The 27,996-nt window shown below is 41.9% G+C and overlaps 1 protein-coding gene across 2 annotated transcripts in view; it reads left to right on the top strand.

Moving 5' to 3' along the window:
- Window positions 1-27,996, top strand: part of NKAIN2 (sodium/potassium transporting ATPase interacting 2) — a 549,848-nt gene that overhangs the window by 507,219 nt on the left and 14,633 nt on the right. For both annotated transcript variants that reach the window (XR_010372212.1, XM_064447366.1), the window contains exon 5: window positions 13,487-13,547. Coding sequence is in view for 1 of the 2 variants with exons in the window: in XM_064447366.1 (XP_064303436.1) it covers window positions 13,487-13,547 (61 nt within the window). In the remaining variant the exon portion in view is untranslated. The remainder of the gene's footprint in view (window positions 1-13,486; window positions 13,548-27,996) is intronic.

The following is a 27,996-nucleotide window of genomic DNA, read 5'->3' as shown; positions in this document are numbered from 1 at the left end:
CCTCTTGGTCAATTTAAAAATGGGGCTTCTATGTCAGGTTTACTTTATATAAAATATTTGTCCACTATGCCCAATTTTTTTCTCTTATGTAAGTATAAGCATGGAAGAACTTGCTAAACTTTCTGTCTATATCACAGAGCAGAATTTGGTAAAATGGATTGCTATTTTCCTGCAAATACATGGCCTATAGGAGTAATCACTTTTCACAGTGATTCGTAACAGCAGGACATACATATTTTTGCCTCAATTATCGTCTCTGGCACCTTGTCACTGTGGAAAGCAGAAGTCCAAAGTAGCTGGTAAGGGCTATTCACTAGCTCAAAGCAAGGTTTTTCCACACAGCATCATCAACTATTTGTCAGAATCTGTCTTCACCTCTCCTAACAGAGAGCTATTTCCATATTTACCTGGCAATGCCAAGGTATTTAAGAATTTTATTTGTTGGATGAGTTATATTGCAGGCGATTAAGGTTAGGTTTAGGTGGGGTTTTTTTACTATTTATTTGTTAACCACACAAATTATGCAAAAAGGCATGATCCATGGTGCTCCAGATGTGATATGCACAATGGCACAATGAAAGATGAGGACGCTGGGAAAAAAACAGTTGGTGAAGGCACATACTTTTGTGTATTGTATTGCCGTGGTTTTAGCTGGGATAGAGTTAATTTTCTTCACTGCAACGGGCACAGTGCTGTGTTTTGGACTTAGTATGAAAACAATCTTGAGATAACACACCGATGTTTTAGTTGTTGCTGGGTAGTGCTTGTACTAGTCAAGGACATGTCTAGCTTCCCGTGCTCTGCTGGGTGCACAAGAAGCTGGGAGGGGAGGGGGCACAGCTAAGAGAGTGGATTCAAACTGGCCAAAGGGATATTCTCTATCATGTAACGTCATGCCCAGTGTGTTAACTGGGAGGAGCTGGCAGGGGGAGGAAAGCAGCAGTCGCGGCTCGGGGACCAGCAGCATTGGTCGGCGGGTTGCGAGCGATTGTATCATTTCTGTTTCTGTTTTTTTCCCTTTTTCCCTTTTCCTTTTTATTATATTATCGTTATTATTACTATAATAATCATCATTATTATATTTATTATCTTATTTTAATTATTAAACTGTTCTTAGCTCAACCCACAAGCTTTTTTTTTGCTTTTGCTTTTCCGATTCTCTCTCCCATCCCAGAGGAGTGGGGGGAGTGAGCGAGTGGCTGCGTGGTGTTTAGTTGCCGACTGAGGCTGAACCACGACATCTATAAAGCAGGATGGTTTCAGAAATAATACTAGCTGAATACCTAGCTAGTGACCTGATAATTGCATAATAATTCCAAATAACTAACTTAACCTCCTAACTCAGGAGTTTTGATGAAGCAGATTGTCTTCAACCTCTACCAAACTACATATCTAGGGATGGGGCCAAACCACAGTGTCACTTGTGTGTCAGTAGATGGTTTAAGGTGTCCAGGATCAAAGGAGATGTAACAGACAGCTGTTAGACAGTATGGACATATCCTCTAATTCCCAGCATTCTCTTATTCACGTTAGATGATATACTATGCCACAGGGCACCAGTGAAAAATGGAAGGGCAGGTCGGCACGCCTGTGTGCACCCAAGCACCTGGTCTCTTTTTCTATTTGTGCTGGAAACTCTTCCTTCCCCTCTGACAACACACTTTATGCCTTCAGGTACTGTTTCATTTTTCTCTGAAACAGTTCTCTAGTGCATAATACTGCAATTAATGGTTTTCCTCTTCTTCTGGAACATTCTTCTGATGCTTTCCTGTAGGTACAACTTTGTTTACTGCTGACTAACATAATTTATCTGGACATTTGAAAATGGGCTAAAACATAGACAACATTCCAGATGAAAGCTCTTGAATTGGAAATGTTTAGAACTGACCTGTGACAACAGATTTTTTGTTCCTTCTTCTGAGAGGTCTAACTCAATCACCATGTATATTTTCCCTAAAACAGTTATACCTCTTCCATTAACTTTTAAAGATATCAGTAGAACTTTGTCCACTTATGGTGGATATATAAGAAACCAGGGGAAAAAAATCTCATTAGATATGAGGTGTTTTGGCTTTACACTGTGTTTAGTGTTGTTATGCCGCTGCACAGCTCTGCCGTCTTCAAAGATGGCTGTGTGAGTTGGATCTCATTGCACAGTATTGTATTGTATTCTCTCATGTCTTGCCAATTATTAAATTATCCTCCCTTCTGTTTATTCTGCCAGGCCAATAGAACCAGATGAAATAAGGTCATACTTCTCAATTTTGGCACTGAACTGGTGATGTAGAAGAACAAAACATCTAAGAATCATGTCTTCTCTGACCCTCAGTAGGATATAACATTGTCTTTCATTTTTCAAAGATTTGGTGCATCTGTTCAAGTCAATAACACTGACTCACTCTCTACCAAAGATTCTCTGTCAGAGCTGAGTCTGAGAATTACAAAAAAATGACACTATAAACAATTTGAAAATAAAAATTAAATATAAACAACATTAAAAATAAAGCATTAACACACTGCTGTTATTTTTTGCAGAGTACTCTAATATAATGGATTAATAACAATGTAGAATAGAATACATAGCTGTAGCACTTTTTATGTTTTCCATCCAAAATCTCAAACCAAAATTCATAATGCTGACTGGAACTTTACAGTGCCCTGGTGAAACAGGCACTATTACCTCCATTTTATGGATTTTTTAAGAATAAAAAGAAAAAAAAATATTATTGTGTTGTTTTGAAGCTTGTGTTAGGGAGTACTGTGGCTCTGCATCACAGAAGTGGGAGCTTCTGGAGTCTAGAAGAAAGGTAGAGCATTTTCAGGGACAAAGAAGGAACACAGCTGCTGTACCAGCATGGTGACTACTCTGTGTGCTGCTGCCAGAGCAGAAGGAAAAGGGCTATGGCTTTTTCTCTCGCCTCATGCAGTCCATTGCCAGTGTAGAGGCTGGATGGAGATTGTCCTTCTCTGCTGGTGCAGAAGCTTCCCCTCACCTCTCCTGCAGGGGCCAAGGCATTCCATTCTGCCACTGGATGGGTTGCCTTGGGTGACCTGTGCCTGGAACAGGTGACAGAGCTGCAGCTTTCACCACATGTGGGTTAAAAATCCCACAAACCTCACATTTTTCATGACGACTAACATGTCAAAGTACTGCTGTCACTTGCGCTCTTTCTACCAGAGCAGCTTCTGCATCAGCATGTTAAATAGCCTCTTACTGAGACCTAGGGAAGATATGTGTGCTGGCTACTGAGAGCCACACAGAGCTTCGAAGCTTCAAGCTGACAATCACTGCTGTAGAGGATAACAAGAGACGTGCCAGGTTCAGATGAAACATTTAGTTTTAAATGGGCATCTGATGTCTGTCGATGGCAGAGGTCTAATTTAGACTTCCTTGATCACTGTGGCTGGCACAGTCCCAGGTACTGCATTATATTAACAAGGTTCATAAACTGTCAGATATAACTCATCCACTTAACTCTCTGCAATGAGACACAGACTCTGAGGACATGGCCTTTCCGAGAATGTTCTCCCTTTATAATTCGTCATTCCCCCCAAATGCCTCATGTGATATGATGTTACTGGAATCTTCAGCTAAAAGGATCAAGTTTTTTCAGTCACACGTAGTGCAGAATTTATTCATGCATCTTCTGCCACCCCAGGCAGTGACTGGGACCTTTGCAACCACGCTATTTCCATTCGGACCAAGGAGATCACTATTTTTCATGTTGAATAAACAAGGGAGTGATCCCCTACCCTTCAGCAGAAGGGCTGTAGGGGAAAGGTGCCTTTGGCCATGGAATTAAAACTATCCTTCCCCTTGGAGGCTCTAGAGGGTAATCTCTCTTCATTCCAGCTAGGCTGCATGATGTGATATTCCTTTAAACTCTCCAGTGGTTCTACTTTTGCAGGAAAGGTTTCACAAAGCACACTGGCATTTGTTTTTTGAAGCCTACTTAGCTGATCTTGCTGAATGGAAAAGGTAGTATTGAAACATATTTTTTTTATTATAGATTACAATGGTGGGAAAAGCCTGTAGTAGGCTAATGCTGAGAGGAAAAATAGCATTGAAACATGAGCTGAGTTCAGTTACTTTAAACATTAGATGCCACAGAAAGAGGTTTTATTGACCTTGAAAACCCCCTGACACTTGATGCTGTTATATTGCGCATCTAGAGCAAAATGTTTGTGCTAAGCAATGCATTTGCTAGATGTATGGATCCTAGGGACATGGAATGATGTGGAGCACCCCACGTAGGCTGCTTTCCATTTTCACAGAGATGCTTCACTATTTCCTTGCTCCAGAACATGAGGCTTCAGGGAGCTATTTGGTCAAGATAAGTTCATTCTTCCTCATCTTCCTTACATGCATTGCCAGAGAGAGAGGCTATCCTATCAGTTATCCCACTTTCCCATCTTGTGCACAGGCACTGACAGCCGGAGAGCACAGGCAAAGCCTCCCCCTGACTTAGTCACCTTCCTGGCAGCTCTGTGGCTGATGGCACTGTTAGAGAGATCTGTCTATTCCTCTGCTCTTAGTTCGCAATTCCCACTGGGCTTGTGAGCGACTCCTACTGTATTGTAATAATCAACAAACGTTCAGGTTTTATCACTTCAGGCCCTGTTCATCTACAGATTTTCCTATGAATGCCTTATTTCGTTTGCTTTTTGTAAAGGTGGTTTATCCCCAGTTGGCAACTAAGTACTACACAGCCACTTGCTTACCCTCCCACCACCCGCAGTGGGATGGGGGAGAGAATCAGAAGAGTAAAAGTGAGAAAACTTGTGGGTTTAGGCAAGAACAGTTTAATAATTGAATAATAATAATAATAATAATAATAAATAACAGAATTTACAAAATAAGTGATGTACAGTGCAATTTCTCACCACCCACTGACTGATGTCCAGCCTGTCCTTGAGCAGCAACTGACACCTCTGAGCCAGCTCCCCCCAGTTTATACACAGAGCATGATGTCATATGGTATGGAATATTCCTTTGGCCAGTTGGGGTCAGCTGTCTCCTGGCTGTGCCCCCTCCCAGCTTCTGATGCACCTGGCAGAGCACGGGGAGCTGAAAACGTCCTTGACGTAGTGTAAGCACTACTTAACAACACCTAAAACATCAGTGTGTTATCAACATTATTCTCATACTAAATCCAAAACACAGCACTATGCCAGCTACTGGGAAGAAAATTAACTCTATCCCAGCCAAAACCAGGACAGTAAGTTAAAGTAATGAACTTGACTGTTCAGGTTGCTGAAGAGCTGCTTCAGCTAAACTGGGCACTTTGCATACTGTACATCAATCCGCCTTGTCAACACTGCCATCACCAGCCATCATAGGACCATTTTGATCAGGGCCTTGTCTGTTACACTATGACCACCACCATGAAGCCAGTGTAGTACCAAAGCTGTTATGTACCATGAAGCTTCCTGACCCTACAAGTGCCATCAGAGCCTTCAAATAAACAGCAATTCATCACAGGGAAAATAAATAACATCACAGGGAGAGTCAGTTGTGTCTGGAAAGTCTCTCTCACCTCTGACGTGAAATGATCTGGCTCTTGCCATTTATGTGACAGCATTGCTCTAACTTAATCTAACATGTAATGATGAGGAAGAGCAAATTACATGCTCTTCCCTTTGGAACCTTCACCCTACACAGTTTTCATGGTTGGCCACAATCCTGAGAAACTGGCAGACACAACTTATTGCTCCCTTTCTCATCCTCTACTCACTATCCTCTGAATGCTTCTGTTTCCTGGATCTGAGGGCCCAGTGTCCACACTCACATCATCAAGGTTCACTTGCCATATGGGTGCCTCAACATGGAGGGATGGGTTTTCACTGAACAGAAGAATTCCTATGTGTTTATTTATAAGGAATTCAGAGTTCTTTTGTACCATCAAAATATTTCCTCCTATACAATCTGCACAAATTTTAAATATCTATATTTTTTTTCCTACTGTTCCTCAAAAGAGTGAGTAGCATTGATAATCAACTGTTTCATCTAATGCAGTTCAATTTAAAATGCTAGGCATTCATTTGGTGAGCTGTAAGCAGTCTGTGGCTTTATTAGATCTGCAGCATGAAGAACCAATTTTTCTTATCCTAATCCTATGGCTGGAAAAGGTGACACACAGTTAGACATAATGATAAGAAAAGCTACTGCTGCCAAAGGCAGTCAGATACCAAAGCCAGATGATTAAACCATTCCAAAGCATTCCCGGAAGACAAGAGGGGAGAAAAGGTCCAAAGTTTTTTCTATAAAAGTTTTCTTGCTATAAAACCTTCAGAGCAAAGCCCACATACAGACACACACGTGCTTTTGCTTTATAATTATTAACAGAATGACCTGGGTGATATGTATTTTAAAGCCTTTTACTTTAGGGTTTTTTGTTTCAACCTCATTCATTGTTTTGCTGTTTTGCTGTTGCCGAGTCGATAGAGGCAGCTGGCCTTGTTTTAAAATTAAATGGGGTGATTTGTCCCATTCTACACAGCTCTAATGGCTAAATCCCTTTGACGTGAACAGCAGTCACTGCACACTGTTGACCCCTGTACAATCAGAGCTCTGTTCTAACAGTGACAAGTTGGTTTCAGAGCTACACCATGAGAGGAAACAGAGCAATAGACTTTTCCATATTCAGGACTTCCCATAGCCTCAGTTTGGATGGAATTAACAAAATATGTAACCAAATATATCCTTTAACCCTAATTAAGTAAGGAAAGGAAAAGTAGAGACAATTCCACAAAAGCAGACAAGAGAAAATTAAAACTTCACTATTTTTAACAGGGTTTTTTTCAGCACCGATGTCTTCAGCCTGCACTGAGTAACGTGCGCTTGAGCTGCACCCAATATTTGAACGCAGCTAGTGGAGAATTTGCTCCTGGCTTCCTAGCCCTATCATTGCCCTAAATTGTGATCTGGGGATTAACACAGGTCAGTCTGCTGTAGCCTCCCCTCTGCCTCTTGAGACATAACAGCTTCAGCTTCCTGAGGGAATCAGCAGAGTCCCAGCTGGGGCATTTCACCTGTGGGGGCAGGAATGTAAAATTCAACACTGAGCCTGAACCTACAAGATGCTCTGCAGTTCAGTTAACACAGAGGTCAGGAATAAGCAATCCCTAGTTCCATCTCATACAAGCTGGTAGTCCCTGTATTTTGGCTTGTCTTTGATGTTTGAAGCGAGAAAGAGGACATCCGTGTTTTTAGCCATGAGATGAAATCATGGAAAAGTGCCAAATATCATGTGGTTATCAAAAGCATAAATCACACTGAAATACCTAGGAAGAGGGAAGTTTTGTAGAAAGTTTTAGATCAGATTTACAGAAAAGTCTCACTAAACTTTCAGGAAATTTGGGTCAAGCTGAGTGTCTGTAACACAGCTTCAAAACAGGTAAGTATCTCTTGCTTTCTAATGTTGCTAAAGGTTTGCACAGCTCATATCTGACAAGCCACAGTGCTGTAATTTTCAGTGCCCCTGTGGTCTCTTCAATTCATCAGGTGAAAAAGCTTGCCAGGGAAGATGCTAAGGGAATGGGTGCCCTGAACAAGATAGAACCGCTCTCAAGCGCCCAACAGCATTTCAAACGAAAGCGTTCTAGCTGGTCTTCATGGTGATCTTCAAATGCTCATACAAAAAGGAAATATCCAGAAAATTGAATAGTCCACTGTGAAATAAAGAAAGACTCTATGCTAAGCACCTTCTAGACAGCTGATATAAAAAAGACTGTGATGCATTGGTTGAAATAAATGCAATTTTTATCACACTTCTATTTTCCAATGTGTTTGGATTTATCTGTATTTATGATTCATATTTTACCATGCCTGCTGAAAAAAAAAAAAAAAAAAGCACAAATCTCTGGGGCAATTTTCAGCTTAAGAAAAGAAAGAAAAAGAATTTGACAATTACATAGACTAAGAAATTATGGGTTTGTTTTGGTTTGATTTTAAATTTCATGTTTGTCCACTAGATATTATTGTGGACATGGTAGTTTAACCTTGGCTTTTTAAATAATAATTTTATTGAAGTAGATTTTATTTTTAATAATTATTTTATTACACAGAATAAAGCTATTTGGCCATACTAGTGAATCATTCTTTTCAGACAGCACACAGATAGTTAATTGTGTAGAATAAATGACCACAAGGCCACATAGTCTACATTCTCCATCAGGAATCTGTTCTGATATCAATAGTTTTCCAGCGCTCCTTTTATGATAAAAGATAGTTGAACTTGGAGGACTGACAGAGTTCTCATAATGGTAAATGTAAGCAGAAATCAAAGCGTACCTCAACAGAGTAGTTTCCATGGAACATAGCTTCAGTTTTATATTAAACTCTAGCAATGATGTTCACTCACTGATGCTGCACTGCTGCAAGCAGTGGCATCATGCTTGAAAGGGTTTTTGCAGGGGGTGGTTTTAGAACCCCCTTGATGCTGACTGAATTCTACAGATATTGAGAGAAAGGTCTCTGCCTCAACTTTTCTGCTACATAATGAGTATGGTTTTTTTCTGAGAATCAATATACTGGAAGCTTTCTAGATAGTAATTCTCCAGTTTTTCTGTTGTCTAATGTACATATATACATCCACCCTCCAAAAATCCGTTTTAAAGAAACACTGTTCTCAGAATCACAGACTCACAGAGCAGTAGGGGTTGGAAGGGAGCTCAGGAGACCATCTTCTCCAACCCCCTTGCTTGAGCAGGTTCCTTAAAGGCACAGCATTACGAAGGCTCTGTAAGTGCAGCCCCTGTAAGCTTAAGAAACATTATTAAATTGCACATGGGTAAACATGTAATGTCACAGCTTTGCCATATAAGTTCCCACGGCCAAAATTAACCTCCGTGTAATTCTGTATTATTATTGCTTGAACTAACCCATTAATTTTTTGCTAAGATCTTAAAACCACAGTGTTCGTAGAAGCTTGCAAAAACTTAGTAATGAAAAATAAACACACAAGCCTCAGAATTATCTGTTTCAGAAGATATTTTAGCATCTTCCCATAGGAAAACATAATGGTTTTGTGTTTTTTAAATTTGAAGTCCATTTCTCCTGACAAAGACCCGTTATAGAATAAAACATGCTTTTTCAGTGAAGCCAAGACCATGTGCTATTTCAATAACCCTTAACTCATTCATCTTCATCTTGAGCCTTCTCCTCATCACTTTATCTCACTCATATCTTACCCACTTTTAGTTTTTGTTTCTCTTTGCTGTCATTCTTTTGTCTCAGGTGTCCGGCTTAATAAAGATAACTCCTAATAATTATCTATATAGATATTACTTTAAAAGAGGGAAAGGTGGGGCCCTTGACCAGGAGTGATGGGGTTTCATATAATAGCTTTTTTCCCAAATGTGGTGTTATTTGCAGTGTATGAAAACATTCATCTCCATAAAAGAAGTGAGAAGAAATAGCAAGACAGGATTTTGATCAATACTGATTCTGATTAAGCTTGACCACAGGACTTGACATTTTGAGCAAGTCTAGAAGCACATGGACAGAAAACTCAGGATCTAAGAGTCTAGCAGTGTAACAGGACACTGCTGACTTGGGCAGGGAATATTCTGTCAAGTTTTTTGTTTGTCTTATATGGCTATAATAAAGCAATAAAATGCATTAACATAATTCTATAATTAATCTCATTGCCAGACCTTCAGTGGTGCTGTTATATTGCTGATTTATTTTAGGCTTTTGCTTGTCTTCATTTTTGACTTGGCATAATGAATGATGGTTTTATCAAGGTGTTTACAGATTAAAAAAACCTTTAAAAATTTTAAAAGATGTTTGAGATCATTGTATACAAAGATGGCCATCAGATGCCATCAAAGTAACACTCAGGGAGCTGGTGCAGGGACGGGCAAAGTGTCTTTCTTAGAAAGAGCAGTGTTCATTTATACTCTCATATGGACATATCAGGGAAAGTTGTAAAGAGCAGATATTTTTCAAGCTGCAGAAAATGAGGCTTATAAAAATATGCATTCACTAATCACTGTATGTATAAATGAGCAGGAGTGTTGTTAACGGTTCCTTCTCCTCTGGAGGCCCATACTACAGCATTAAAATGTGAATGGGACAGATGTAGACACCTAATCTGGATGGGTCTGGGATCCAGATCTGGTCTTCTGTTCATTGCACTTCTTTCTTTTTATCGCTACATGGTTTATAAAAAAAAGCTCAGTTAATTAAAAAAAAAAAAAAGGATTAAAAAAAACAAGTTTCCAAGCTAGCTTTCCAACTTCTAAACTGATTTTCTGAGACAGTCAGGCTCATTCTCTTCTTTCTGAGATACTGAATCAGGAAGACTCTGCTCTGTGCAATTCTCTTACTGCACTCAGCACTGCTGTGTTTGAGGCCTTCCCAGGAATATATTAAGCGATGTGACTAACCTCTATCATTTGGGTTTGTTTTTTTTCCTCTCATCTTCTTCTCCAGGAGGAGGAGTGCGTTCAGTGGAATGTGTTGCTTAGAATTTATTTTATTTATTTTGTGCTGTAAAAAGGTACATCACAGTGTGTTTTTCTTAGAGAAACAAAGTCAAAGAAATGCATCTTGCACTGTAACAAACATGGTAAATTTTGTGAGAGCCCCTCATCCGTGTGGGAATTCATTAATTAACACTGATTAGCTGACTGGTCCCCAGGAAAGTTCTGCTACATGCATAGATGGGCTGCATCCTTCCTACAGGAAATCTGACTCCACCAGGGAGGAAGTATGCTCCTGGTCTCCAGCCCAGAGGTCTCTGTAGTCACCACAGGCTCGGGCCGCTGAGCATCCTCAGAGTAAAAATTGCCACACTCAGCTCTGAGTGTACGCCCGCTGCCGCCGAGGCAATTAGAAGATAAATCTTGAATGGCTATCACTGGATCAGAACTCATAAATTGCTTGGTTAAAAAACACAAAAACCTAATGTTATGTTCAAATTAAAACAAAATTATTATGTGTACCGAGCAAAGGGTTGGATAAATGTGGGAGAAGGGGAGGTTTATTTTATGAACTCTGATTATCTCATGGGAAACAAACTTCCATTTGTATTTAGAACAGAACAATTTCTAGCTTTAAGGCACTCTTTTAATCAGCAAGCTCATCTGATGAAATGCTGTAGGATTTACTTATATATCAAAGGATTTCCCTAGACATTTAAGGGATGCAACTGAATACAATTAAAAGATCAGTTGTAAGCACAGTTTGTAATACAGTTTGTTTGCTGTGCTTTGTGAGAGAAGTTATAACTTTAAGTTACTTACTTTATAGTTAATACTGTGAACTTCTGGTGTTTTAGCAGATAATAAAGTACAGAACTGTATTACAAGAAAAGCTTTGCCATTGCAGTCGCCTACTAGAGATGCAACTATTCAGCTATCTTGGATCTGATGATCTGTAAAAAGAGAACAGAGAAACTATTAAGCCAAGGTTCACATCGAAGAATGGAATCATTTATGAACAACCTTTCTGGGCCTAATTTGTTGCTGAATTAAACCTCATGTAATGTCATTGAAGTCAATGGTGATATGCAGGGCATAAGTCAGTGGAGCAAATTAGCCTTCTGTCTTGAAGCCAAGAAACCAACGGAAAGACTGATCCAATAAAACAGAGATTAAATGCTGATATTAGCTGAATGCCACTGTTCTTGGTACAGTGCGTTCTTGTGTCCAGTGGTGAATATTTCATCCTTCCCAGGTGTAAAAACTTCCCAGCAGCACTATAAGGCAGATTTATAATAAATGACAAAATTAATGATTTAGTTCTGTTGTAATGCAGCTTCTGGGCTCCCAACAGGAACATATCCTGACTGCAGTGTGATCTCCAAATCAAGTCTTGATCTCTTCAGAAAAGTCTTGGGGTTGGCCTTCTTTTTTTTCCTTTAGCCATCTCTCACCCATACAGATGTTAGAAGCTAGCATTCATAGTTATGGAGATCTTTCTACATAGAAAACTGAAAGAAATACCAGGAATATCTGTGTAAGAGCTGGAGTAAATTAGTCATGGTCACTGCCTCAGTTATGAAAGCACTAGGAAATGGGATGGATTTATTTGCATTTCATGTGTACAGGTAATATTAAGGGCTCTAAGAACCCACAACATTGCAATGATTGTAGGTGTGCCTTGGATTAATGAAAAAAAAAATCCATTTGCATTAACTAGCATTCATAACAATACATGGCCTTCTCTCAGGTTTCACCCTTTTTACTGTCTGACCCACTGATTACTTTGTCTGAAATTAAGATCATCATCTCCTTCAGCCAGAGATTATGGGTTTTGCACCATGCACACAGAGAGCTCGGTCCTGCCTTTAGGCACTTTTATTATCCATACAGAGAACTAATTTCCAAAGTCTACAGTTGGGTTTTCAGCTCATGAAAAGATCTCTGTGAGGTGACCTGTACATAATAACACATTTCGACAACACGGCTCACTTTTCACTACAAAGAGATCAAACAACCTAAATTCTTTTGACGTCCTACCATGCAAAATTCAGTGATGAGCTGAAGGATGAAAAATGGTTTGTTGGCCATCAGTAGAGAAAACTCTCCAGACCTACATGTAAGGGAAGCCGTGGAAAACATGAAACACATGGCACATGCTGCTGCTCCAGTATTTGTTCTCTTGCTTCTGGTGTAACTTCTCAGAGATGCTAGAACTTGGTGGAAGGACTAGCAGAGGACTACATGATACTTGGCCTGTGGCCATTTATTCCCTTTTGTTATTTTTTCAGGTGATAGTGTAAGATAAGAAATCTGCCATGGTACTTGAGAACCACTCCAGATTTTAATTTTCTTTAAATCCTGTTGCTTCTGTTTACAATTCACTTCTGGCCATGCTATGAGAGGGATGGAGGGAGCAAGATACAAATTTGCCAGCTGCAGCATGAGATGCTGAAGTAAACATATCCAGACCTATCCAAAGTGCTACATATGTCTTGAGACCTGGGGGCTATTGCAGATATGGGGACAAGTCCCGCTAATCCACAGCCCTAATTTCAAGTCATAAAATATCACTATAAAGCCAGGTTATAATTGCACTGAATTCAACCTCAGTTTAGCTGGCAACGTTCTGCTAAAGAGTTCTGCTAAAGGATCAGGTTTTGTTGGATAAAAAATCTGATTTTGACAGAAATATTTACATTTTCAGTGGCTAAACATCCATCCACCCAACCACCCATTTGGTTTTCTGGTTATCCATATTTAAAAAGAAGCCAATTCTGTTCTGGACAAAATTTTATCAATTTTTTTGGAAGTTTTACTGAAGGGTGCATTTCTCAAGAAAAATGCAAATTTTTTGTGATTATTTCCAAAAGAATCACATAAAATAAGAAAGTGCTTATTATTAAAATTACCAAACTGTTGTAAGGAATTATCATTATCTCATCAAAGAGAGTCTGGTGAATTTTGTTATTTCTGTTTCTGTTGTTGCTTCTCTAAACCAGCTCTTTTTTTTCTATCATTTTTGCTTTACATCTAACACTATTACATTTTGTTTCAGCTGGCGGGCTTCATCTATGCCTGTTATGTTGTGAAATGTATTACCGAAGAAGAGGACAGCTGTAAGTACTAAAGCTTTATTACATACAAAATGAATTCTTTTTTTTTTTAAATCAGCCTTCCACTATGCTGGCTCTTGCTGACTTCAACCTAAATGCCTCATAATACTGTAGCCAGAACAAGCTTTCTGTCCATCCTTCTTGATCTAAAATTTGCAAATGCCTGACAGACAAAGGAGTCATGAAATGCAGCCTTAAAAATACATACTAATTTCTTCTGAAAAGATCATTGCAAATTTTTTTCCTTACAGCTTAAGACACAAAAAAAGCAAAAGTCCCAATTGGCAAACACAAGCTTTTTATTTTTTTTTTTCATTTGGAGTTTTTCTTATTCTGGATTGTTATTAACTATCTTCACAGTAATCGGTTACCACAGAGGGTATAGCTCTTCTGCGTTGACTTCTATGTTAGCTTGTAAAAGCACTTCTGGCTAAAAAAATAGCTTTAGATCATTGAGGACCTTCATTTACGAGAGGTGAAACTGTGGAGCTCCTCTTTGTCCCTGCTGTTCCCAGGGTACAATTACAAGGAGTGAAATGATTTCATATAGATGTATGTTTGTGTTTCTTCTGCTTATTTGTATCAATAGAAGCCTGTTGAGCAGAATTTGCTCTTATTACACGCTATGGAGTCAAGCCATTTTATTTTTTTCTACTCTAACCTTGATTTTTTAAAAAAGGCCACTGCCACATTTCAGTACACCTTGGGATTCATACTAAAACACTTTCAAAACAAGTATCAGAACTGCATGTAACTTTGATAAAATATACATGAATCCTAGAAAGAGCTCTGCCACAGGAAGCTAAAGGGGTTTTATTTGATTGAGAGCATTGCTAGGGCTGGTGGGGATTACTTTGTCTGTTCTCCTGCGTAGAAAATAGCTGTAACCCTATAATCTATTGGCAATACAGTGCCACTGTGAGATGTCAAGGGGAGATTTAGTGCCAAAATCACACCACACTTCGGAGGTCTTTCCAACTATGCTCATTTCAGTTGTCTTTATTTTCTGTGGAGGCAAGGAAGGCAGGCACGAGAGTAAAAAGAGTTTGGGACAGGCATGTGGAGCAGAGGTATGTCACAAACAGGTCTTGTGTTTTTAGTTGTATGAACTTTATACTACTTTCCCATTAAGTGCATTCACTATCCACAGAGCTGGAGGAGAGTGTTTTCTTGTCCCCCAAAACAAAATCCCATTTAATATTATTCTGCCCTCTCTTCCAAGGGCTTAAAACATTTTTTTTCTGTCTTCTGTAATGCTTTAGGGCACGATATATGTAAAAAGTGAGGAAGGGACTTGTGACTTGGTTCACCAAACAAGCGCAGAAGTCAGAGCACGTTTGAGAGGTTTCTCCGGTGGTCTGTGAGGAGGCATTCCTGGCAGCAAAGCACCGCAGCCAATATGGTACTGTTTTCTGCTCACTGTGGCAGGAGTTACCTGTTTTTCAGAAGTCACAGACTGTCGTGCTTCTTTGAACTTTTTCTTGTCATCATCTTGCCTGTTTTGAGGCTCTTATAACATATGTTAGAAGACCTCAGCCAGGCCTCCTCTTCTAGCCAAAGAGCCATCTTACCCATCTGTGAGCATCTCTCTGAAGTACTGGGGCAAACCCCTACCCAGTGCAATAAACCCAGCTCAAGCTCAGGTTCCGCAGCTTCACCTCTGGTGAGGTCGGGAAGTATGGCCAGAAAAAAAGAGAAAAAGGGAACTTCTGTGGGTGAGTCATCCCAACACTGCAATAACGTTCAGATCAGATTTGGCCCCTGAAGGTATCATAAAATTAAAGCAGCTTTAATTTCTACTGAGACACTGCGTGTAGCAGAGAGTAAGAATGATTCTAGTTCTCACTTTGCTCAGACATCCGCTGGGACGTGTGCCGAGTGCTCGCTGTGACTGCCGGGGGCTGCAGTCCGTACAGACACCCCCCGCTCAGGTTTAATTTTAGATTCTTTTATTTCCATTTAGACATGTTTTCTCGCCTTTTCCGTCCATTTTAGAAACAAATCCATCTGTCGTGCTCCTCTGAGAAATAATGTAACCCTTACGGATGCTATGTTATTTAGTATTTATATTGCAGAGGAAGATGCCTAAGCGTAACTTCCTCAGTACTTTCACAGATGGGGTCGTCTCATACACACTGAGTGAGTGAAAGAAAAGCTTTCCGGAAAAGTGGAATATGTCCCAGAGCCATTGCTAAAGCTTCCTGCATATGTGACCCTTTGGTCTGAGGTCACCTCAGATCTCCTAGCTGCATTTCAACTCCCATAGCCTCTTCTTTCACTTTTTCAGTTCCTCACCCCTGCATGCTGCTACGGAGCAAGATCTGTGGCACAGAGGGATGAAGACACCCCTCCTGCCCACAGTGCACTGCCTCCCCTAGACTTGCTGGACATCTAGCATAGCAGAAGAAAGCTTTACTCTGCTCCCCCCCAACCCCTGCCTAGCATCCATTCCTGGTAAGGGGTGAGGCTGGGCTTGTATTTGCATACAGTTTGGCAGCTGGTGTTCACTCTGTGTGCTAAAAACCTGTCAGCTGTGAAAGATCCTCTGGTAAAACCAGTCACCCAAAACAAACACTTCCACACCCCTGCCCTGCTTTCCCAGCTTCTGAAGTGGTCTGTGAAGAACAGAAAGACACTGCTGTCTTCTTATCCACCTCCATATTCACAGACATCACAGAAGAAATCTAGATCTCTGGTTTTCAGGACCACCCATACCTGTAAAAATGGGATGCCTCACCGCCAGTCACAAAGGTTCATAAGGAAAACCATATTGGGTCACACAAAAAGGGGCATTTAACTCCAGATCTGATGAAACAGAGACAACAGAGGAAGCCTTTCTGATGAGACAGAGACAACAGAAAAAAGCCTTTTGCATCTCATGATGGACATGGCCGAACACCCATACGCTCAATTCCATTTCTGCTTTGTTAATGGGCTATGGGAGCAGCAGCAGTCCAGAAGGGGAGCGAAAGACCCAGAAACACCAAGCCTGGCAGGAGCAGGCAGCAAGGCATGAGACTAGGCAAATAGTTGTGCAACACCCAAAAGCCAAGCAGGAGCATGTTCCAGATTTTAACCAGAGGAACATATCAACACTGCTCCAGAGCAGAGAAGGTACCTCATCTTATGTTGGCACAGGGCCTCAACTGTAGAAACACAATGAAGTTACTCTTAAACTGCTTCAGCTGAATTAGCTTTGCTCTCAGAGCAATTGGAACAAGCTGAAAGAATTACTATTTCACCATTCTTTATGCAGATTTTATTAAGAGAACAAATGAGCGAGGGTAGAATTAAGCAAACATTTCACTAAGATTAACCTGCTCTAACCTCACTAAAAGATTAGGAATGGAACAATACAGTGATCAAATCAGGGTCATAACTAGGGCTGAATCAGCAAGTCTAGAGGTTTTAATTACTCACACATCAAATAAATTCAGCAGCAGACCCCCTAAATCAAAGCACAAGTTTGCACTACCTTTCATGAGAACAGCCTGCTTTGGGTTAATCCTGCATCAAGGATTAAAGAGGGAGCTGCTTTCCCTCCTGGTACAGTCCCAAGTAGTGCTCTGACGCTGGGTTCACTGGAGCCGAATTGCAGGACCCATCTCCAAGGGTCAGACAAGGGTAGCTTTTCCCCTGCTACTTTTCTTGTCAGTCATTTGTCACTCCTAAAGGTGTCTTCTGCATCGTGTTCCCTGTGGCTGCATAGCGAGGAGGAACTCTGAAGCTTGGAGCACCTTGGGTCTCCACCTGAGAAAGACAAGGCAGAACGGGTACCCAGCAGGGCTGCTGCCAACTCAACTCTCTCCTTTTTTTGCTATCACCACTGGTATGGCTAAGCCATTGTCATTCTTACCTCATTAGCATTATTAGCTGCAGCAATTAAAAACAAAGTATGAAAATGTCATCAACAATCATTACTTGAAGGCATTCAATGCCTGTAAACTTATTGGAGTTCTTCAATATTTTCCAAAATCATATTAGGCCTGCATTTTTCAAAGACTGCACAGTATTTTTAATAACATTGAAATGTTTTTTTTATGTGCATTTCCTCAGTAGCAGTTTGGCTCCCTGCTATAAGCTGTTACTGCCTTACTAAAAGAAAATTTTATGTGTTTTTGAAAATATTATTAAATATACAGATATTTTGTGGAAAACCCTGGAATCTAATCAATAAAGTACCATCCTCCTGAGGCTTTTTGTCTGTATGCAATTAAAAAAGAAACATGGGTTACTGAAGTGGGAATTTTGCACTCACCTTGCAGGTTCTGTTGAGGGAAAGGGGACTGGCTTGTTATCTAAAGGGACAGCTTTGGCTGGAAAGAAACCCCAGCCTAGAGAAAATCACCAATTCTGTCTGTGTCCCATGGTGAAATCCTAATTCAGAAGACTCCTTTGCAGACCCAGACAGGGAGAAGAAGCAGCATTTACCTGCCATAACAAAATGGCAAGGCAATCAGAGAATAAATATGGCCTGTCTGACTGTTCCCTGAGTACCATGAAGTACGACGTTTGCACTATCTCTTGCTAGCAAGGATCCAACTTGTGCATACACTGTCTTCTTTTCTCTTGGCATTGTTTCCAGGTAAACTTCAAAGCAAAAGAAATTGCAACTAGGTTAAATAGATTTTTGCTGCATATTCCCTTAAGCCCAGCTCTTCAGGATGTCTGGCACAGAGCTAAAGCTCTAGATAACCCTTTAAAATTATTTCACACCTCCCATAAATGCTTGAATTCAAGATTCTATTTGAACTACTGAAAACCTTCAGGAAGACAGTGCCACGGATGGGGGATACCTGTCCATGAGCAATACAGCATAGTAATTATGTGCCAATAAACTCAGTGCCAAACAACAATCCACTCTGGGATCCTGGGCCTGACCTAGGAAGCACAAAGGTCATGACAAAGATTTTCTTTTAAAAGATGATATTAAATTCATCAGTTGTGAGAGATGTGAAATTTTGACAAACATATGGGATAGGTAGAAAAGCGTTTTATTTTTAGCTCTGTTACAGGCTGCCTTCCACCTCTGGGCAGGTTATTTAACCTCTCCATACTTCTGTTTCCCATATTCAAAATAGGAAGTAATGACAGGGACAAACTCACAGGCGTGTTGCTTCATAACTTTGAGCTTCTGAGATGAAAGGCACTATTGAAGTGCAGAATATGCTCAGGTGCCACTTTATTTCTGTGCCAAATGCTTTTCACAATCTGCTTAGCAAGGCATTGCAGAGAAGTAATACCTCCGCTGCTATCCCTGATTAAAAATCTCTTAAACAAAGACAAAGAGAAACTAGTAGCAAACGTTTGGCTATTAATTCTGCTTCTTTATTTGTCTTCCCATTTCGGTGAATGGTGAACATGGCTGTAAACTCTGACACTACCAGGACAGGAGAAAGATAGGAAAGAAACAGAAACTAAGGCTGAGGTAGATGGCTGAAAATGACTGCAACCACCTTTCTGCATCAAGGCTGGGCTTGAATGCATCTCTGGAGGCTGTTGCCCTGGGCAGCCTGGCAGGTCTCTTCCCCCCAGCTGAAGGGTGACACCACAGCCGCAGTGTAAGCTGCAGCCCCACCAACACAGACTTATCTGTTACACTTGTGTAACACAGCACAAAGAAAGGAGGTACCAGGTCTATCCAGCCCAATATCGATATCCAGCAATGAAGAACATCTGATGCTTACTTCTATATCTATGTGCCATACAGGCACATAAGAACACATCAAGTTTGTGGTTGCTCAAAAATCCTGACCGTAATTTGCAGTTGAGGGACTTCCTTAGCCAGAAGTGGTCTCATCATGTTTCATTGCCCACTACAATGTTTTCTTCTTGAGCATGTACTCCTATATTTGAACTAAGAACATTTTTATCAAACACAGCCTCCTGAGGGAAGGAGTTCCAGCACCTCAGCTATAAATTTGGTTAGTTTTGCACATACCATTTGTGTAATATGTCCTGCATCTTTCTCTGGAACACAATGGTGTCATGGTTTAACCACAGCCAGCAACTAAGCACCACACAGCCACTCACTCACTCTCCCCTGGTGGGATAGGGAAGAGAATCAGAAAAGTAAAGGTGAGAAAACTCATGGGTTGAGATAAAGACAGTTTAATAGGTAAAGCAAAAGCTGGACGTGCAAGCAAAGCAAACCAAGGACTTCATTCACTCCTTCCCATGGGCAGGCAGGTGCTCATCCTTCTCCAGGAAAGCAGGGCTCCATCATGCATAATGGTTACTTAGGAGGGCAAACGCCATCCCTTCACACATTGAATCATAGAATATCCTGAGTTGGAAGGGAGCCACAAGGATCATCGAGTCCAGCTCCCATCCCTGCACAGGACAACCCCAAAATTCACACCATGTGTCTGAGGGCGTTGTCCAAGTGTTTCTTGAATATTGTCAGGCTCGGTGCCGTGACTGCCTCCCTGGGGATCCTGTTCCAGGGCTCCACCACCCTCTGCGGGAAGAACCTTCTCCTAATATTCAACCTAACCCTCCCCTGGCACATCTTCCTGCCATTCCCTCGGGTCCTGTCATTGGTCACCAGAGAGAAGAGATCAGCGCCTGCCCCTTCTCTTCCCTTGTGAGGAAGCTGTAGACTGCGATGAAGTCTCCCCTCAGTCTCCTCTTCTCCAGGTTGAGCCAACCAAGTGACTTTAGCCCCTCCTCATACGGCTTCCCCTCTAAACCCTTCACCAACTTCGTGGCCCTCCTCTGGACACTCTTTGTATCCTTAATATACTGCCACCCAAAACTGCACACAGTACTCAAGGTGTGGCCACACCAGCATGGAGTAGAGTGGGACAATCACCTCCCTCAGCCAGCTGCAATGCAGGGCTTGATGTACCCAAGGGCACGATTGGTCCTCTTGGCTGCCAAAGCACACTTGGCTCATCTTCAGCTTGCTGTCAACCAGAACCCCCAGGTCCCTCCCTGCAGAGCTGCTCTCCAGCCCCTCGTTCCCCAGTCTGTATGTACATCCAGGGCTGCCGTGCCCCAGGTGCAAAATCCAGCGCTTGGCCTTGTTAAACTTCATACGGTTGGTGATTGCCCAGCTCTCTAATTTGTCTAGATCTCTCTGCAGGGCCTCTCTGCCCTCGAGAGTGTCAACAGCTCCTCCCAGTTTTGTGTCACCAGCAAACTTAATTAGTATGCCTTCCAGTCCCGCATCCAAGTCATTTATGGAGACGTTGAAGAGTACCGGCCCTACCATGGATCCCTGCGGAACCCCGCTAGTGACTGGACACCAGCCTGGTGTGACCCCATCTACTACAACCCTTTAAGCCTGACCCATCAGCCGATTGCTCACCCACGGCATTACGTGTTTATCCAGCTGCATGCTGGGCATTTTGTCCAGGAGGATACTGTGAGAGACAGCATCAAAAGCTTTACTGAAATCCAAAAAGATTACATCCACTGGCTTCCCTTGGTCAGCTAGCTGGGTAACCTTGCCACAGAAAGAAATTAAGTTTGTTAAGCAGGACTTTTGCCTCATGAACCTGTGCTGGGTGGGACCGATGACTACATGGTCTTTCAGGTGTTTTTCAATAACCGTCAGAATAATCTCCGTAATTTTGCCAGGCACAGAAGTGAGACTGACAGGCTGTAGCTACTGCGGTCATCCCTGCTGTCCTTCTTGAAGATTAGGACAACATTTGGCAGCTTTCAGGCGACTGGGACCTCTCCAGATTCCCAAGACCATTTAAAAATCATTGAGAGAGGTCTCACTATGACATCATCCAGCCCTTTAAGTACCCTCAGATGAATCTTATCAGGCCCCATCGACTTATGGGGATCCACTGGAGCAGCAAGTCCCGCACAAGATCAGGGTTGATTGGAAGTCTATCATTCCCACAGTCATGGTTCTCTAGCCTAGGGCTCTGGGGGTCCCAGAGCCCATCACCAGTGTTGAAGATCAAGGTGAAGAAAACAGTAAATGTCTCTGCTTTGTCTATGTCCCTGTTTGTGAGGTGACCATGTTCATCAAGTAATGGGCCAGTGTTATTTCTGGCCTGCCTTTTGCCATTAACATATTTGAAAAATCTATTTTTATTGTCCCTCACAGCACTGGCCACCCTCAACTCCAGTTGAGCTTTGGCTGCATGAATTTCCTCCCTACAGTGGCGAACAACATCTCTGTAGTCCTTCCATGTCACCTGACCTTGCTTCCACTGGCCATATACTTTCTCGGTTTTTTTGCCTTATTTCTAGAAGAATATTCCTGCTCAGCCAAGCTGGCCTTCTGCCTCACCTGCTTGACTTCCTACATTTTGGAATTGCCTGCTCTCATGCTCTTAGCAGATGGTACTTTAAGAGTGACCAGCACTGATGGACCCCCTTCTTTCTTCCCCCAGCTTTAGTGATATGGAATATCCCTTTGGTCAGTTGGCATCAGCTGTCCCATCTGTGTCCCCTCCCAGCTTGTTGTGCACCTGGCAGATCATGGGAAGCTGAAAACGTCCTTGACTAGTGTAAGCACCACTTTGCAACCACTAAAACATCACTGTGTTATCAATATTATTCTCGTACTAAATCCAAAACACAGTACTATACCACCTAGTAGAAAGAAAAGTCACTCTATCCCATCCAAACCAGGAAAAGTGGTCATTCCATCTTCACCTTTTCCTTCACCTTTTCTATGCTGCCACAAGTTTCATAGACCATCATCAACTGCCTCCCTCCGTTATGTGGGAATATGACAGAACATGTGATTGCTTTTTGGTAGGTAGGAGAGTGTATCTGCATCTTCAAACCCTTTGCATCATTGAAATAATAGAAGTGAAATCTGTCATAAAGGAGTAGTTGTACCATGAGGAGAAACATATTTACATTTTTGGGCCCCTCACTGATGCCGCAAAAAGTCACAGATGGTATTCATACCACATACCTACAGCACATATAATCAGGCCTGCAGTTTAAAGGAACAATCAAGATTACCACAGTCAATTGAAGCAGGGATGTCACTCCAAAGAGCAATTTGCCCTATCTGTGGTAGGCACCTCTCTCACAACAGGGAGAATCACTGGTCTAACTTGTTTGGTTAATGCTAGGCAGTCTGCAGAGGGAACGCAGGAGCAAATAAGCATAGGAACAAATACAAGCCAATATTTTAAATACAATTGTTCTCCAACTGTTGAACAGGTCATTCATGAATGAGAATTCAATGAACAAGCTACAAAAGCTGAAGCTACAGCTTGTTTTTGTTCAGCTGCACTCTCCAATTTACAGCCTGTGGCTAAATTAGAAGCTTTTCCCATTTGCTTGTTTCATGTAGTGTGGTGACTGCTACATGAACTAAGTAAACCAAAGGGAAGGAAATGGGATGCCTTTGGCTGTCAGGATGCTGATGGATGCATGGAGGGAGAGAAGCCTTTGAAATCCCATGGTACTGCCTCCTGTTTGTCATTCTAAAGACAGATGTCTTGGAAAGCCACGGTGCCCCCAGGAACATTTAAGAAATTCCCTGAGATGGCTGTACATCATCAACCTTTTGCACATATCAATAGCTGGTTCCTGTGTCATTATTTCCAGTCATGTTCTGTCTTGGAGGGGACCTTTCACGGAGCAGCAGGCTGGTGTTGAGCATCTCATTCTCACCGGTGCAGAGCACAGGCACTCTGCATCCCACAAGGCATGCTCACTGGTTAGTAAGCACAGGCTGAAAATGTCTGAGCTGCAGAGTGCAAGGCTGAAGCACAGAAGGGAAAGCCTATGGTGGGAAGATATGGCAACTGAAACTGTCTGCATTCAAGGTGGAAACGGACCTGAGTAGTCCAAGGTGTCAATAGGCCTTGACAGACATTACACAGCCTGATCTGTGATCATTTGGCACTGCACTGCAGAGAGAAACAAACTTAAAGCTCTAAGGAGGTGCAGTTTGTTTAAATAATAGCGAGTAATTAGTCTGAAGACAAAATCAGTGATGGCATTTTATAATTACAATTAATTTAAAGGTTAATTTCCTTTGGTGCTCAAATCTTATTTAAAACATTTACCAGGAAAGGAAATTAGGATGTTACTATCTAGATGCATAGAATGCTTCTGGGAATCCATGCCTATTATCACTAGAAAATTAGGTTAGACTCAAAGTGGGAATTTCAATTCATTTTAGTGTATAATAGACAGTGGTCAGGGCCTTGAGTCAGAAGGGTTGCTTAGGGTAGACTGTACGATTTGCATTTTCTTTGTTTGTGGGATTAATTGCAAATGTTTCCAACAAAAGGGCTGGGTTTATACATGAACAAGCTTGACATGAAAAGAAAATTGGTTATGGATTGCTGCCTTCGTAACTAATGAAGTTGATGTTCAAGGAATCCCTAGGAGACAGGGCTGTGGTACGAGGCAAATATATAAATAAAATCACACAGGGGAAAATGGTGGTGTTGCTGGCTCTGTCTATGATAATTTCTCTTCTCCCTCACTGTCTTCCCCGCCACTACCCCTGCATCCATCACCGCCTCCTGTGGTGATTGTCAACCTCAAGTTTAAAAAATGTCTAAATAACATAATGTAGAGCTTGAAGGAAGCCACATTTCCATTCCAGCAGCTCATCACAATGGGATACTGCTTAATAAAATCAATGCACTGTAACAGCCAGGCGATACACTTACCTTGCATCATTTTTTTTAACTATTCACCACTCATGTTTTATCTTTTCAAGAAAGACAAGTTGCAGAAGCACTGGAAAAGTTCCACACATGTGAAAAGGGAACGAAGAGTTAACATCTTTTTTACAAAGAAAGATACATTTCATAGCAAAAGGTTTTGAAAATATTACTTGCTTTGTCATGAATTAATTGTTTCAGGAGGGGAATACAAAGAAGTCCAGGTCAAGAAACAATGTCCCACATGGTTGCATCAAACTGGTAGCAGAAATGAGGTAGTAACTAGTGATGGTTCTGACATTAAAAGCCACAGACAATTTGAAGAGATGCTCAGGTTGTTGCCACAGCTGAATAGGACACGGTCTTCCTCGCTATGGAAATGTTTTGACATAGAAAAATAAACAAAAATCATATTCAAAAATCAGGAAAAATAAGCAAAATCTGAGCCTCAGCACAAGATGAATATTGCATGGAAAATGGTTTCAGACAGACCATCATGTTTTGTTTCGATGTCAGTGAAAGATGTCATTTTGATGTGAGTCTGTTGCTACTTTGCACTGAATGTGAAGGCAGGCTTTGGAGGCAGGCCCTCCTGCGCTGTGCCTGGGGCAGCATCTCCTCCTTTGCCCTGATGGAGTGAGGGCAGCTTGGGCCCCATTAAGTCCAGGAAGACGAGCAGCCCGCAGGCAGCCATGCAGGGCTGCTGGGCCCCTTCCCCACCCCGGTTTCCCAGCCTCTGAGAGCAGCTGGCTGTCTCCTTGGGGGTTCAGCCAAAATGAATGGGTGTAACAGAGCAGGTCCTGGCCAGCCAAGCTCAGTCTGGACTGAAGGACAGCAACATCTCGGAGAGGTGCAGTGATGAGTGGCTGCGGGTAGACTAGACTCATTAACCATTTCCAGTGGCCCGGAAAAGGGCACCTGCCCACAGCCTCTTAGCGTCTCCCCTGCTGAGACAGTCAACGTGAGCTCCTTGCAGTTTCTTACATGCCTCGGACATAGCTTTGTACTAAATTATTTTTATCAGCATGCCTTCTGTTAAAGCTTTCCTTATTACTTTCCTTTTAAATATCTAGATGGGTCTTCATTAGCATTGGATTGTTAGCTTTCATAGATTTGGGCCTTAATTCTCCACTTTGCTGCACCTGCTAATGACTCTTATTCTAATTTATTAGTGCGGTGGTCACACTTGGAGGCCACTGCCCCAGGTATTTTCTTTTTCCTTTTTTTCCTTTTTTCCTCTCTTTATTGTTTGCCCATAGCAATGATCTGGGTAAGAACAATTTTTCCTAATGATTCATTTGATAACTTCTATGATAATTTAGTCTACCCCACATTTTCTTTAATTCTTAGAATGATTTGTCAGTCAAAAATACTATTTCAGGGCTGTATTTTTTGCTCAGTACTCAAGCATGACATTTTGAAAGCAAATGGCTATTATCCAGGAGTGTCCAGGTCTATTCAGTTTAGAAGAATAATATATTCCTCAGACTATTAATGTTCTCATAGCTGAGTGGAGGTCTTTTACAGACTTCTTTACTGAGCATTGGACAAGTGCTACTGCAAGCTTGGACAAGCCTTGCAAAGCCTTGCAGAGGTCAAATGGCAGCCTACCCAGCTGAACCGTATTTCCAGGACTATAAGCTTGACAGGTGGTTTGCTGCATTTATCAGATATAAAAGGAAGAGCTGACCATTTCAGTCCAGTATTTCTCATCATTGCAGCTATGCTCCAGCCATTTCCTCCAGGCCTCTGGCTCTTGCTTTTCTCTTGCCTGCCCTATCCCTGGTCCCTGTTTCTGCCTCCAGCTGCCAAGGCCTCACTAGTGCCTCCCTTGCTTGGTTACTCCTGGCTGCTTTCATCCTGGCTCCTTTCTGTTCAGCCATGATCCTAGTTCCCATCTCCCTGACACAGTGCCTGCTGCTGCCAGCCCTGCCTTACTGAGGCATTGCTACAGAGCATAGTCTTCCTCGCCTCCTGCCCTGAGGCTCTGCCACTGACCCGACCCTTCTCCACCTGGGAGTCTGAGATGTATTTTAGCTTCTCTAATTTCTGGACCCTCAGCATCATTTATCCTGGTGTTTTCTGCTGGGTACAACCTTGAGCTAGGTTTACCTTGAATGCAATATCTGCATCCCTGCTTGGTCCTAACTATAGGGAGTATCAGGCCCAGATCCCTGTGAGTACCTCTGTAAGGATGGTGACACCAGGTGGTGCTTATTAGATTTCCAAACCTCTGTATGTTCCGAGTCCTACATCTTATCTCAGAAGGGCTGATCAAAGAATTAGCCAGGGGATCAGCAGCAACAGAGACAAAAGAAGATACTGCAAGCCCTTACCCAGTGAGAAACATGATAAGAATAGGGAGGAAAAGCCCCACTGAAATTGGTGTAGGGTTTTCCTGTGGTCATCATAGGACTCAGAAATGCCATGAGGTTTTGGTCTAAAAATCTGAGGTTTTAGTTTCACCTTGCAAATGGGTGAGCTAAGAGCACTCAAAGGCAGTTACAGGCTGTTTGGCAGAAATGCAGTTCATTGCACCGCAAGAACCAGACTGAGCGTCCAAGTCCATACGCCATTTCTGAACCCTCCTGTGCTGGCAGGAAGGGCACAGCCTCAGGGATTGGCAGATGCCCTCCTGCCCCCTGCTTTGCCGAGGCTTGGCTCTACCCTGTCTTGTGAATCTAAATCACCGGGCACTCAGCACAAAGACCAATAATGTTTCATTATCATTGTAAACAAACTTTATTGAGATTATATTCAAGCAAACCTCCTCCTGTGTGCTATATTGTGGAACAGCCACCAGGCCATGCTCACAGCATAAAAAGCAGCAGCACTAAAATGTTTGGAAGTGTCTTCACCAAACAGCAAGGTGGGTAGCAGGATACTGGCAAAGCTGCAGGACCAAGGGTGTCCCCATATGTTCTTTTATATTTTTTTCCAATATGTCATTTCCAAAGTTATTAAAACCAAGCCTAATTTTAGTGCCCTCCATTTTGTTTGAATTTGGAGAGTTTCTAGCTAGCAGCATTTGTACACAGCCTTCTCTTACCTCACATACTCACTTCTGCACCAACAGTGCCTCCAGTGATGTTATTAGCTGTAGTTCGTTTGCCATCTCGCCTCTCTCCCAGCTACTTGTGCAGTGGAGTTCCTTGCTGTGGCAGTGAAGCTTAATTACTGCACCTCCAAGGCCTGAGTCCAGGGGGTCAAGTCTCTGGTCTCCAGAGCCAGTGTACATGAGTTTAAGACCTCACACGTCAGATGTAGCACAGGTACACCATGTGTTCCCTCTCTGCTATACCACACAGGAAATATGTTCAGCCATGACAGGCATATGCAAGAAGCACCCATGTGCACATGCACATACTCTTCCCTGCTCATTAGTGCTTTTTAAATTATGCCATCTTTATCATGGGTAATTGTAAATTTTTAATATTTTTTTAGTGCTTTAGATTCATTAATATATTAAGGACTACCATGATGCCAAGCACTGTACAAATATGACCATCAGCCCTGTTTCCTGGAGCTTGCAATCTAGATATTAGACAACAGGCAACTGGTAGGTATGGGCAGAAAGTGAGCACAAAGAAACTATGAGCAAATATTATTCACTGTTGTAGACAGCAATATAAGTTCATTGGCAACCTAATTATTGCCAACAGAGCAAAGAATAGTTTTAGGAAAAATAATGAGGGAACTGTTTTTGAAGAAATTCTCACAATGAGAGAAAGTGTTTGGAAATTTTACCAGTATGGAGGTCAAGCTAGCAGAATGGGAGCAGAATTTAGCTTTCAGAAATGGAAGGAAGAGAGATTAATGTGGAGTCTCCACAAAAAGCTTTAAAT

The sequence above is a fragment of the Phalacrocorax carbo genome, chromosome 3, assembly GCF_963921805.1.
Source record: "Phalacrocorax carbo chromosome 3, bPhaCar2.1, whole genome shotgun sequence".
In the NCBI taxonomy this organism is placed as follows: domain Eukaryota; kingdom Metazoa; phylum Chordata; class Aves; order Suliformes; family Phalacrocoracidae; genus Phalacrocorax; species Phalacrocorax carbo.
Note: the sequence above shows the minus strand (reverse complement) of the source record. Positions and strands in the feature narration are given on the sequence as shown.